This window comes from Bos taurus, chromosome 8 (assembly GCF_002263795.3).
Source record: "Bos taurus isolate L1 Dominette 01449 registration number 42190680 breed Hereford chromosome 8, ARS-UCD2.0, whole genome shotgun sequence".
Lineage (NCBI taxonomy): Eukaryota > Metazoa > Chordata > Mammalia > Artiodactyla > Bovidae > Bos > Bos taurus.
In genome coordinates, this window is record NC_037335.1 from 82,644,846 (window position 1) to 82,659,828 (window position 14,983).

Genomic DNA, 14,983 nt, shown 5'->3' on the forward strand with positions numbered 1-14,983 from the left:
CTTCAGGAGATAATGAGGGACAGGGAGGCCTGGTGTGCTGCAGTCCATGGGGTCACAAAGAGTCAGATATGACTGGGTGACTGAACAACAACAATAATCTATTCTTATATGTATACCAGATCTTTATCCATTTGTATGTTTATGGACACTGGATTGCTTCCATATCTTGGCTATTGTAGTTAATACTTCTATGGACATTGGAGTGTGTGAATCTATTTAAATTAGTGTTTTCATTTTTTTAGCTATATACACAAAAGTGGGATTGCTGGATCATATCATAGTTCTATTTTTAGTTTTTGGAGGACTCTCCATACTATTCGCTGTAGTGGCTGTACTGATTTACATTCCTGCCAGTAGTATACAAGGATTCCTTTTTTACTCCATCCTTGCCAACAGTTGTTTGTGGTCTTATGATGACAGCTATTCTAAGGGGTGATAGCTGATAGCTCATTGTGGCTTTGATTTGCATTTCTTTAATAATTAGTGACATTGACCATCTTTTCAGGTTCCTGTTAGCTTCTTAGGAAGATTTCTCTTCAGGTTGTCTGCCCCATTTTTGATTGGGTTGTTTGGGTTTTTTTGACATTGTTTTCTTGATACTGAGTTGTATGAGCTATTTATATTTTTTGGATAATAACCCCATGTTGGTCATATCATTTGCAAATATTTTCTCCCATTCCTTAGGTCATTGTCTCATTTTGTCAATGGTTTCCTTTCTTGTGCAAAACCTTGTAAGTTTAATTAAGTTTCATTTGTTTATATTTGCTGTTATTTCCCTTGCCTTAGGAAACTGATCTAAAAACAGTTGATACAGTTTATGTCATAGATTGTTCTCTAGGAGTTTTATGATTTCAGTACTTAGATTTAGGTCTTTAATCCATTTTGATTATTTTTGTTGTTGGTGAGGAAATGTTCTGTTCTCATTGTTTTACATGTGGCTGTCCAGTTTTCCAAGAACCACTTGTTGAAGAGACTGTTTTGTCCATTATATCTTCTTGCCATCTTTGTCATAGATTAATTGTCTACAGGTGCATGAGTTTATTTCTGGGCTCTTTATTCTGTTCTATTGATATGTGAAGTGTTTGGGAGAGAGTTTCAATTTCAGATGAAGGGACTCTGGTAACTCAAAGTCATATTGTTGTTCAGTCCTTCAGTCCTGTCCAGCTCTTTGCAACCTCATGGACTGCAGCACGCCAGGCTTCCCTATCTTTCACTATATCCCAGAGTTTGCTCAAACTCATGTCCATTGAGTTGATGATGCCATTCAACCATCTTATCCTCTGTCGCTCCCTTTTCCTATTGCCCTCAATCTTTCCCAGCATCAGGGTCTTTTCCAGTGAGTAAGCTCTTCACATCAGGTGACCAGTGTATTGGAGCTTCAGCCTCAGCATCAGTCCTTCCAATGAATATTCAGGGTTGATTTCCTTCAGGATTGACTAGTTTGATCTCCTTGCAAGAGTCTTCTCCAGTACCACAGTTCAAAAGCATCAATTCTTTGGTGTTCAGCCATCTTTATGGTCCAACTCTCACATCAGTACATAACTACTGGAAAAACTATAGCTCTGACCATATGGATTTTGTTGGCAAAGTGATGTCTCTGCTTTTTAATATGCTGTCTAGGTTTGTCATAGCTTTCTTCCAAGAAGCAAGCATCTTTTAATTTTTATGGCTGCAGTCACTGTCTATGTGATTTTGGAACCCAAGAAAATAAAGTCTGTTATTGTTTCTATTTTTTCCACATCTGTTTGTCATGAAGTGATGGGACTGGATGCCATGGTCTTAGTTTTTTAATGTTGAGTTTTAAGCCAGCTTTTCCCCTTTCCTCTTTCACTTTCATCAAGAGGTTCTTTAGTTCCTCTTCACTTTCTGCCATTAGGGTGGTATCGTCTGCATATCTGAGATCATTGATATTTCCCACATTAATCTTGATTCCAGCTTGAGCTTCCTCCAGCCCAGCATTTCACGTGATGTACTCTACATAGACATCAAATAAGCAAGGTGACAATATACAACCTTGATATACTCCTTTCCCAATTTTGAACCAGTTCATTGTTCCATATCCGGTTTTAATTGTTGCTTCTTGACCTGTATACAGGTTTTTCTGGAGGCAGGAAAGGTGGTCTAGTATTCCCGTCTCTTGAAGAATTTTCCATAGCTTGTTTTGATCCACACAGTCAAAACCTTTAATGTAGTCAATGAAGCAGAAGTAGATTTTTTTTGGAATTCCCTTGCTTTTTCTGTGATCTTACAGATGTTGGCAATTTGATCTCTGGTTCTTCTGCCTTTCGTAAATTTAACTTGTACATCTGAAAGTTCTCGGTTCATGTACTGTTAAAGCCTAGACTGAAGGATTTTAAGCATTCCCTTACTAGCATGGTGGGCTTCCCTTGTGGCTCAGCTGGTAAAGAATCCACTTGCAATGTGGGAGACCTGGGTTCGATCCCTAGGTTGGGAAGATCCCCTGGAGAAGGGAAAGCCTACCCACTCCAGTATTCTGGCCTAGAGAATTCCAGGGACTGTGTAGTCCGTGGGGTTGCAAAGAGTCAGACACAACTAAGCGACTGTCACTTTACTAGCATTGTAGATGAGTGCGATTGTGCTGTAGTTTGAACATTCTTTGGCATTACCCTTCTTTGAGATTGGAATGAAACCTGACCTTTTCCAGTCCTGTGGCCACTGCTGAGTTTTCTAAATTTGCTGGCATATTGAGCGTAGCACTTTCACAGCATCATCTTTTAGGATCTGAAATAGCTCAGCTGGAATTCATCACCCTCACTAGCTTTGTTTGTAGTAATGCTTCCTAAGGTCCACTTGATTTCACACTCCTGGATGTCTGCCTCTAGGTAAGTGATCACACTGTCATGGTTATCTGGATCATTATAACCTTTTTTGTATGATTCATCTGTGTATTCCTGCCTCCTCTTCTTAATGTCTTCTGCTTCTGTTGGGTCCCTTCCGTTTCTGTCCTTTATTATACCCGTCTTTGCATGAGATGTTCCCTTGATATCTCTAATTTTCTTGAAGAGATCTCTAGTCTTCCCCATTCTGTTGTTTGCCTCTGTTTCTTTCCATTGTTCACTTAAGATGGCTCTCTCGTCTCTCCTTGCTCTTCTTTGGAACTCTGCCTGCAGACGGGTATATCTATCCTTTTATCCTTTGTGTTTCACTTCGCTTCTTTTCTTAGCTGTTTGTAAGCCCTCCTCAGACAACCATTTTGCCTTTTTGCATTTCTTTTTCTTGGGGATGGTTTTGATTACTGCCTCCTGTACAGTATTAGGAATCTCCATCCATAGTTCTTCATACATTCTTTCTATCAGATCTAATCCCTTGAATCTATTTGTCACTTCCAGTGTATAATCATAGGATTTGGTTTAGGTCCTACCTAAATGGCCTCGTGGTTTTCACTACTTTCTTCAATTTAAGTCTGAATTTGGCAAGAAGGAGTTTATGATCTAACCCACAGTCAACTCCCAGTCTTGTTTTTCTGACTGTATAGAGCTTCTCCATCTTCGACTGCAAAGAATATAGTCAGTTTGATTTCAGTAATGAGCATCTGGTGATGGGCAGAGTCTTCTCTTGTGTTGTTGAAAGAGAGTGTTTGGTATGGCCAGTAGGTTCTCTTGGCAAAACTCTATTAGCCTTTGCCCTGCTTCATTCTGTACTCCAAGGCCAAACTTGCCTGTTACTCCAGATACCTCTTCACTCCCTATTTTTGCATTCCAGTCCGCAATGATGAAAAGGACATCTTTTTTTGGTGATAGTTTTAGAAGGTCTTATAGGTCTTAGTAGAGCCATTCAACTTCAGCTTCTTCAGCATTGGTGGTTGGTGCGTAGACTTGGATTACTGTGATATTGAATGATTTGCCTTGGGAACAAACTGAGATCATTCTGTTGTTTTTGAGACTGTACCCAAGTACTGCGTTTCAGACTCTTGTGTACTGCATTTTGGACTCTTGTGTAATGCAAGGGCTACTCCATTTCTGATAAGGGATTCTTGCCCACAGTAGAGATTTAATAGTCATCTGAATTAAATTCACCCATTCCCATTGATACATAGACAAATACCAAAATCAATATTGTTTTAACTTTGAGTTATAATTCTTCTTGTTTTCTATACAATTTTAAAAGACAAGTGCATAAAAATAATTATAACTGTTCTGCTAATGAATACATGGCATATAAAGATATAATTTGTAACATCAATAAAATAAAGGGTGATAGCAGAGCTGTAAAGGTGGTTTAATGCAATTGAAATTAAGTTGGTTTCAGCTTAACATAGGATAAATTTGAACCCATGTAGTCTGACTTGCAGAGCCTAGACTTTCAACAAGCCTCTTCCCAGTGACAGCTGCTCAGGAAAGTGGTCAAATGAAAACCACAGAAAAATTTCCATTTCCTTTTGATTTAACAACACTTGTTGTAATTTTGTTCTTTTTCATCTAGGCCATCAGGACCCATCTTATTTATCCCAGTGGTCCCTCAAAATACAGTTCACTCTGCTTTGGCATTCAGTGAAAGTTAGTTGATGATAAAACTAAATGAATGGGATTCTTCTTCTTCTCCCTCTCCTTCTGTTGACTCTGACTGGAGGAAACAAGAAAAGTGAAGATACTGACCTCCACACTGTATAACAGTTTCTTGACACTCATCTTTATGTGATTAAAGACCTTTTACATATTTGTACTTTATAGACTTTGAAACTGATGATGCATGGGTCCAGTATAACATGTTACAAGGTTTTGTCTGTAAAGATTAAAGAGTAAATGTTCTAACACAGTCTGTCACTCAGCAAACAGTTGACTTACACCAAAGGACATTTCCTTAGATCCATTTGTATTTATCCTTAGACCCAAATGCCTTGGGGGAGAGAAAGGGATTATGAGCCCCTCTCTATCCAGGCTGCAGGATGCAAGTGACAATGCAGTAACTTATCCCTGGCTTTGCTGTGTCACAAGAGTACTCCTTCTTTTCTGGGAATGTAAGACTTTCAGTACCCCAATATGTCCTCTAGTAAAAGCCCTTCTCTGGGAGGAGGAATGGGCAAAGGAGGCAGAGGAAGCACCAAATATAACAACATAGTGTGACTTTATAAGGTCAAAATTAAATTTTCCCCAATTTATAACATTTTCAAGCGTGAGGCAGTATGGCCTTGCCCATGATCCCCCATGACTGTAACAGGTATTTAGAAGCAGGTGATCTCATTCAGAACATCCAATAAAACCTCCACCTGGGAGAAGCTACAGGGATTGTACCTATAGTTCACCCGTGTGGTGAGTCAGGTTAGAGTTTTAATTAGCTCTGCAGTCCGTATCAAAACACCTGGGGTACTAACCAACTGAGTGGTCCAGTCAGACAGACTGTATGGAAATCTCAGTAGATGAAGGGTATAAATCTGCATTTCTGTAGGCTTGCCAGTTGATTAACTGCTTTTCCTTAGGTTTGTTTTTTTTTTAACAGTTTCATTGAAGTATAATTAACGTACAATATACTGCACATATTTCAAGTGTACTTGATAAGTCTTGATATAAGAATATAGCATGAACCCATAACCACAATCAAAATAGCAAACATATCCATCACCCTTCAAATTTTCTTTGTGCCACTTTGTAATCCATCCCTCTTTCCTCTCCTGAGGCCCCTATTCCCAAGCAACCACTGATCTGCTTACTGTCACTATGGATTAGTTTGCGTTTTTGAGAGGTTTTATATAAATGGAGCCCTTCATAAGCTTAAGACTGCCATAAAAGAAAAATCTGAATTTAGGAAAAGTTTGGCACAGTAGAAAGTAATGTTTATAACAGAAATTAAGTTGATATATATATGTTTTCTACTCCTTTTTGTATGAATTTCTGTTTTTACATTATTATTAAATAATACAGCCTATCTAAACATGGACAGAGGAGCCTGGCAGGCTACAGTTCATGGGATTGCAAAGAGTCGGACACGATTGAGCGACTCAGCACAAAGCATAGCACATACCTAAACATAAGATTTTTTTTCAATTAAAATTTTAGTAATGTTTCATGTTTATATCCATAAAGCTGCCTCCTGAACTTGAAGTTGTTTCACTTGATCTTGGTCGCCTTTTGTTTTTAATTTTTCTGCAGAGCATATAGGATCGGGCAGTGCAGAGATGTCAAAGTGCTTAGGCTGATATCCTTGGGAACCGTGGAGGAGATCATGTACTTACGACAAGTATACAAGCAGGTGAATGTATTTCCCTTTTTCTATTTAAAAGTTAATATATGTCAGTTTTAGGAAATTAATAATAAATTTGTATACAAATATATTTCTATTTCATTCTAGCTATAATAATGAATTTAATAAGATGATGAAATATACTCTAGAATACACTTCTAAAAAACTAATTCTTTGGTTCATTGAATTTTAGAGCTGAAGTTTTCTTACAGCAATACTTTACTGTACACACAAAATCATCTTGGGATCTTTAAAAATACTGATTCTCATTTAGTAGTACTGGGTAGAGCCCAAGATTCTGCATTTTAAACAAGCTCCCGGAAGTGCTAACACTGCTAGTCTACAGACCACAGTTTGAGGAGCAAGGTCACAGCTAAGTGTATGCCACAGATGTGGTATCAGTGTACCCAGACAGCCTGCGCTCTCTGGACAGCAAGATTACCTAAGCCAGGTTCCATCCTTGAGTAGCCTCTTCTCAGAATAGACATTCACATGTTACCATTTTCTGTACGTGCCATAACATGAAGAAGACTAGAGAGGAGAACCATAGAGATATCTAATACAAACGTTTCAGGTTTTATATAATGAAACCAGGACCCAGGATGCCCCAATATATGGAATCATAGGAATAGACCTCAAGTGCAGTTAACTACTGTGCTGGTGTTTTTAATATTCATCTAAAATTGCATTAACTCTGTGCTATCCTTAGGGTATCAATTACTGCTCCATTTATACCTCTAAACAAAGTTTATTTAGTCTATAACTGCCCACTTGAGAAGATCTGGAATGAGGTTCAAGTTTAATTATAAATGTTAAATTTGAATTACTCCCTATATATTTAGTTGGAATCTGTTTAAGAGCAAACATCTGCTACATGTGGTGGTAGTTAACCTAAGAATGATCCAACCTTAAATTTATGCTATTTTCTTAATTCTAAAAGTAGAATTGTACACAGAAATTTTTATTTTTCTTAAAGCATTTAGCTTTGTAAGAAACTTTTAATCTTTTTGTTCTTTGGTATAGCACAGTGCCTGAAAATTATCTTTTCGGACATATTTAAGTAATCTTGGGAAAAAGTAGAATATTGTTTTTTGCATCTTTGGAGCAGCTCTTTAAAATACTATCTTTGACTTGTCACAAGTAAGGCTCTTTTCTCAATCCCATTATTTCCTTTTGCCTGTTTGGCCTGTTACATAATAATGTGTAATAAAAAGTCTTCAGAACATGAAAGTAATTAAAGTTGTTAGAAGTTTGTATGATCTAATTGCTTATTAAAATAAACCTTAGGGAACATTCAGCCATACAACTTGGTAGGCACAAATAAAGATAAGATGGCCATCATGTGAGAAATGGCGTAAATGTGACTTAAAAGATTGATTGGATTTTGAACCAAGGGTGCAAATGACAAACACACTCTAGCCTCACAAGTGTTCTCAGATCTCTTGGAGCGGGGGCGGGGAATCTAAAATGATGTTTAAAAAAAAACCTGTAAAAATATTGGAAAGCAAAAGAGTTCTCTCTGCGGGCTAGAAATGATAAGGAACCCTGAAAGACAAAGGGCAGCTGAGATCAGATTGAAGGAAGAAATCAGTCATGAGAAGATTACTGGAAAAGGTAGGTGCAACTTACGAATATTCCAAGCTTAGAGTCATAGATACTAAAAAAAGAAAGGAGACTTGGGTTAAGTATAATGCCCCCTCTTTGGGGTATTATTAATAATCTAACATGATCTTTCCCCCATTGTACCAAACTACAGCCAATGGAAATGTTTGCTCTCTACTAGGAACAAAACATAGAAATACTGGAAGGAAAGAAGCAAAGCTCCAAATTTTTGCTGAAATAGAGAAGAAAGTCCAAAATAATAAATGCCTGGAAACCCTTCCACCTGCTCCCTGCTTTAAATAATTATTGCAGTTGGCCTAGATGAGCATGTAAGACATTTGAAGTCAGATGAAACACGCCCCCCCCCCCCCCAAATAGTTACTATGGAACAGTTTTGGAAAATAAACACTATGAAAGTGTCCCTCAGAGATACCAGGTCCTAATCTCTGGAACCTGTAAATGTTACTTTATATGGAAAAAAGGATCTTTGCACATGTGATTAAGGATTTTTTGAGATGGGGAGATTAGCCTTGATTGTTCAGGTGGGCCCTAAGTCGTGATTTATAAATAAGAAGCAAAGGGAAATCTGACACAGACAGAAGGGAAGGCAGTGCCACAGGGCAGAGATTAGAGCTAGGTAGTCACAAACCAAAGAATGCTGACAGCCACCAGAAGTGAGAAGAGGCAAGGAATGGATCCTACCCTAGAGCTTGTGAAGAGAACATGGCTCTGCAAAACTTGATTTTATTCCATTGATACTGATATCAGACTTATAGCCTCCTGTAAGAGAATAAATTTCTATTGTTCTAAGCCATCAAGTTTATGATAATTTGTTACAAGAGATATAGGAACTAACATGTGCGTGTGTGCTCAGTTGTGTTTGACTCTCTTCAACCCCATGAATTGTAGCCTGCCAGACTCCTCTCTCCATGGAATTTTTCAGGCAAGCATTCTGGAGTGGACTGTCATTTCTTCTTCCAGTGGATCTTCCCGACCCAGAGACTAAACCCATGTCTCTGATATCTCCTGCATTGGCAGGCAGATTCTTTATCACTGTTCTATCTGGGAATCCTCTAGGAACTATTATAGGCACTGAAAAAATAACATCAGAGAAAACAAAAGTAATAGAAAAGAGTAGAAGATTTTTAAAAAACTATAAATATTCAAAAGGTAAGTGAGGTTGTAGGATCCTGGAAATAAGAAAAGACTACTGGAAAAATATCCATTAGAGATCCAGAAATGAAAAACTCCAGCAATAGGCTGAATATCAAAGAGCAAAGTTTCATCTAAAAGAACGAGCCACACAGTTCTTCTAGATTACAGAGCAAAAAGACAGAGACAGAGTACATGTAAGAACAGTTAGGAGGAATGAAGGTTAGATCTAGGACTTCCAGTGTCAGTCTTATAGTTGAAGAAGTTAACAGAAGGAAGAAGCCCCAAATAAAGGATGAAACTTTTAAGTAGTAGAAAATGAGTCCACAGATTATTATATGAGCCTACTGAGTACTAAATAGGATAAATGAGAATAGATCCACACTTAGATTGTCTTTTTATAGTTGTAAAATACCAAGGATAAAAAGATAAATCCTTAAAATTCCCAGAGATAAACTTTATGGAGAGGAAAAAAAAATTATAAAAGTACTAGAATTAGGTAGATATCTAATTGTTATTAGCAATATTGGCTATCTAGGAGCAGTAACTTAAAATGAGGGGAAATTATAGCTCTGTATTATCAGAGAAAGTGAATGAATTTTTAATTCAAAAGTTTTCCGCAGTGGTGGAAACTTTTCCTTCAGTGGTGAATTATACCAAACGTTTAATATTCCTCTTGAGAACAGAGAAGGGAACAATTCCAGCCTACTTTAGAAAGATAGAAGAATACTGAAACCAAAATTGGCAAAGAAAATTATAGACAAATATGTCTCATGAACATAAACATAAAAATCTTTAACAAAGCCTCTGTTAGAAGTTGAATTGTGCCCCCCTCCCCCACCACAAAAAAGTGAAATAAAAAACATGGCGAAGTCCATAACCTCTGGTAGCTGTGAATGGGATCTTACTTGGAAGTAAGATCTTTGCTAATGTAATCAAGTTAAATGATGTTATACTCTATTAGCTGCTGCTGCTAAGTCGCCTCAGTCGTGTCCGACTGTGCAGCCCCATAGACAGCAGCCCACCAGGCTCCCCCATCCCTGGGATTCTCCGGGCAAGGACACTGGAATGGGTTGCCATTTCCTTCTCCAATATACTCTATTAGGGTGGGCCCTAATTCTGGTATGACTGATATTCATACAAAAGGGAAATCTGGATGCAGACAAACACAGAAGGAGGATGCCATGTGATGATAGAGGCAAAGACTGGCGTGATGAAGCTGTGAACCAAGGAATGCGTAGGATTGCCAGCAACTACCAGAAACTAGGAAAAAGAAAGGAAGGATTTTCCTTCCCTTAGAACTTTCAGAGAGAGTATGGCCCTGCCAATATCTTGATTTTAGACTTAGCCTCCAGAACTGAGAGCGAATAAATTTCTATTGTTTTATACCATGTGGTTTATGGTACTTTGTTACAGCAGCCTTAGGAAACTGATGCAGCCTCTAAGGCAAAAGTTGTAAATTTGACTGCATTTTTATATGAAACTTCTGTATGACAAAGGAAGTACAAGCCAAATTAAAGGACAGACAGGAGGAAATATTTGCCATAAATACAATAAACAAAGGAGTAGCATCTATAATATATAAAGAACTCCTACAAATCAATAAAAAGACTATGATTAGACATTTTAGTGAAGAAAAAATACTAATGTACATATAATGCATACGAAAAGATGCTTAACCACATTTAGAATTGAGAAATACAAAATAAAGTAAGATTGCGTTCTACATGTTCTACAAAATACTTTTTGTTCCGTGGGGTATTTTTTAGGGAGCTGGGGAGATTAATGTTGCTTATTATTGGTGGAGATACTTTTAAAGAGATACTCATTTAGTGTTTTTGGAATACAGCGAGCACTTATTTTAGAAGTTAATTTAACAGCATTTTTAAATGCATTTTCTCCCTATTTACCTTGTAGAAATATTCTCACATATGCACAGTGAAGAATGACAAGGATTTCTGTTCAGAATTGTTAGTATTTGTTTGAAAAATGGAAAAAAAGAAGAGCCTAAATGTCCAACAGTAACAGAATAACATAAATTCTGATATACCACATTATGGAATACCTTGCAACAGCAAAAAATTTTTTTAAAGATTATAGAGCAAATGTACCTATGTGACACAATCTTTAAGACATTTTAAGAGGGGCAAAAAAAGTAACTTGCAGAACATGTATACCAATTGTGTTCGTTTATAAAACTATTTATGTATATTTATGTATATAAAATTTACATAAATATACATAAAAATTTATGTATCTAAAAATAGCTCTAACTGCATTGAATAATCTCTATGAAGGATAAACCTAAATATTACAGTATTGGTTAGATTGATAAGGGATAATCTGTATCATTCAGGGAGACTTGCCCTTTGATGTTTTTGTTTACATTTGTTTATGATAAAAGTCTTCAGGTATTTTATACTTAAAAACACTTATACAATGATACAGTGACTGTGCTCCTTCTGGTTTGGAGCACTGCATATAATCTAGTTTGACATCAGAAATTCATCTTTCACGTATATATAATTTATTTAGCAGTAAATATGTATTTACAAAAGAGTTGCAAGAACAGCACAGAGAACTCCCAATTAACTTCACCTAACTTCTCCAGTTGTTAACATTTTACCACATGTGCTTTTTCCTTCTCTCACTCAGCCATGATCTTTATTCTTTTTCTGAACTATTTGAAAGTTGTAAACTTATCACCTCTACATTCTCTGTATTTCTGTTTAAATGTACATATAAAAATAGCTTTATGCATTATAAACACTCAGTTTTACATATTTTTCTGCAGCTTGCTTCTCCTTCATCCCCTACTCTCTTCTCAAAAATGTAGGTATCCAAATCAAGAAACTAACACTTACAGCATTACCTTATAATTCATAGAACCCATGCAGATTTCATCAGCTTTCCTGGCAACGTCTCCTTTCTCCTTCTGGCTCAAATTCCAATCCAGGATCGTAATTACATTTCTTTTTGTGTCTCCTAAGTTTTCTTCAGCCTTAAGTTGTGCAGGCTTTCCTGGTCTTTCATGACCTTGACAGTTTTAAAAAGTAAAGCCTTTCCTTGTGTATACTTTCTCTCAGCGTGTCCATTTGATGTTTCCTCATGTCCTAACTCAAGCAGCTTTCACAAGAATGGCACAGAAAGAATGCTGTGCTCTTCTGATCGCATTGTCAGGAGGCTCCTAGTGCCTAGAGGACCTGACCCGCCAGTGATATTAATCTTGATCACCTGTCAAGTTTGTGTCTACCAGCTTTCTCCACTGCAGAGTTACCACTTTTTTCATTTGTAAGTTGATATATGTATATTATGAGAAGATCATCGGAGACCATGCCAATACAGTCAGCCCTCTGTTTCCATGGTTCTTCTTTCACAGATTCAAACAACTGTGGATTAAAGTGACACTTGAATTTTCTCTGTGCTAGCTATTTGTATACCATTTATGTTCAGTTCAGTTTAGTCACTCAGTTGTGTCTGACTCTTTGCGACCCCATGGACTGCACCAAGCTTCCCTGTCCATTGTATTTACATGTATTTATACAGAGTTTGGGCTTCCCTAGTAGCTCAGCTGGTAAAGAATCTGCCTGCAATGTAGCAGACCCCGGTTTGATTCCTGGATCAGGAAAATCCCCTGGAGAACGGATGGGCTACCCACTCCAGTATTCTTGGGCTTCCCTGGTGGCTCAGATGGTAAAGAAACCACCTGCAGTGTGGGAGACCTGAGTTCGATCCCTGGGTTGGGAAGATCGCAGAAGGAGGGCATGGCAACCCACTCCAGTATTCTTGCCTGGAGAATCCCCATGGACAGAGGAGCCTGGCAGGCTACAGTCCATGGGGTTGCAAAGAATCAGACACCACTGAGCGACTCGGCACAGCACAGCACACAGAGTTTACATTGTATTAGGTGTTATAAGTAATCTAGAGATGATTTAAAGCATATAGGAAGGTAATGCTTAGCTTATATGCAGATACTATGCCATTTCATAAAAGCAGCTTGAGCATGCATGGTTTCTGATATACATGGGGGTCCTGGAACCATACCAAGGGATGAGGGACAACTGTACCCTGTTCCTCATCAGCTTTAGTGTTCATTGATGATTCCTACCTGAATCAGCTACCACTGTGATGGTTTGTCAGATGGTGATTTTTCTGTTTCCATTATTACTTCTTTTATATTTGTTGGCATTTTACCAAAAAGAGAGCTTTCCTTTCTCTTCCATTGATTTAATCTGTGTGGACTCATGGGCTAGTATTTTAGTAACAAATTTTAGGAACACACAATATCATGAATTGTTTTTAATGTTCAAACTCATTTTTTGACCAATGAGAACCCCTTCAAGGGGCCTTCTGTCTCATTTTGGCAAGCTCTCATGATGCTTATTGCACCTCCTTACTGTGGTAGGCTGAGTAATCAGATCAGATCAGATCAGATCAGTCGGTCAGTAGTGTCCGACTCTTTGCGACCCCATGAATCGCAGCACGCCAGGCCTCCCTGTCCATCACCAGCTCCCGGAGTTCACTCAGACTCACGTCCATCAAGTCAGTGATGGAGTCAGTGATGCCATCCAGCCATCTCATCCTCTGTCGTCCCCTTCTCCTCTTGCCCCCAATCCCTCCCAGCATCAGAGACTTTTCCAATGAGTCAACTCTTTGCATGTGGTGGCCAAAGGACTAGAGTTTGGCTTTAGCACCATTCCTTCCAAAGAAATCCCAGGGCTGATCTCCTTCAGAATGGACTGGTTGGATCTCTTGCAGTCCAAGGGACTCTCAAGAGTCTTCTCCAACACTACAGTTCAAAAGCATCAATTCTTCGGCGCTCAGCCTTCTTCACAGTCCAACTCTCACATCCATACATGACCACAGGAAAAAACATATAGTCCTCCACATATACCTGTATCCTAATTCCCTGAACACACCTGGATTATGTGGGTGAGCCCAGTGTAATCACAAGGGTCCTTGTAAAGGGAGGGGGTAGCAGTAGGGTCAGAAAAAGGAAAGAAGAAGGCAACATAACCACAGAAGCAGAGAGTTAGAGAGAATGATGTGAAGATGCCTCATTACTGGCCTTGAAGATGGAGGATGAGGTCATGTACTCTTAACACGGTGACTATTCCTTTTTTACTTCTTGCATATCTTGTATATTGTGAGGAAATCTAAGCATTTCGTAGCCTTGCATGGGTTTTTTCTTAAGCTAGAAACTACATTTTCCAAATACTGATATTTTCCCCCTTAGCCTCTTGATTTGTAACAATGGTTTTGTTATAGTTACCCTAGAGATGGATGCATCTGGCCTTCAGTTTTACTTGGGCCACTTTGGAAAACTTAAATTTTAAGTACAAAATAATGTGTCTTTTTTGTGATGAAGCTTTGGTAGGAGACAAAGATTCAGATGAATGCTTACAAATTACTTTGGTGATTATATTTAGTACAACAGTCTGACAATATAGACTTTAAGGAAGTGTTTAAGGAATACCGTGTTTAAGGAAGTGTCAGTAGCAAGCGTAAAATCATCAGTAACTGGGCCGTCAAGTAAATCAGTTGCTGTTGTGATTATGTATTTCCAGGACTATAACCTGTATTTTGGGGACACATATAAAACTAATCAAATCAGTGTATTGATCCATAACTTATTCAAATTTAGGTCCCAAGGGTCTTGTTTTAAGAGGGACATCTGGCAATGAGAAATTGATACAAGTATAAATTTTGTGTTCAGCCAAACTCAGGAATAAATTCTACAAATGATGCTTCCTAGGGGGGCAGCTGTGAGAAAGACACTTAATTTCTCTAAATTTAAGTTCTTTTATTTCTAGAAGGGAGAAGATAATATAGGATTGTAGGAATTAAATGAGAATATAAACATGCTACACATATATCCAATAAATAGAAGCTGTTGTTAGTAAGAATAATTTTAGTCACCTAAAGCAATTTTTCCTGTTGTCGTTCAGTCTCTGACTCTTTTACGACCCACTGGGCTCTAGCCCACCGGGCTCCTCTGTGCACGGGATTTCTCAGGCAAGAGTACTAGTTG

General features: G+C 38.1%; 1 protein-coding gene across 3 annotated transcripts in view; it reads left to right on the forward strand.

The window, feature by feature from the left end:
• Nucleotides 1–14,983, forward strand: part of ERCC6L2 (ERCC excision repair 6 like 2) — a 155,015-nt gene that overhangs the window by 86,895 nt on the left and 53,137 nt on the right. For all 3 annotated transcript variants that reach the window (XM_005210398.5, XM_059889007.1, NM_001082606.2), the window contains 1 exon segment: nt 6,108–6,207. In XM_005210398.5, coding sequence (XP_005210455.2) covers nt 6,108–6,207 — 100 coding nt within the window.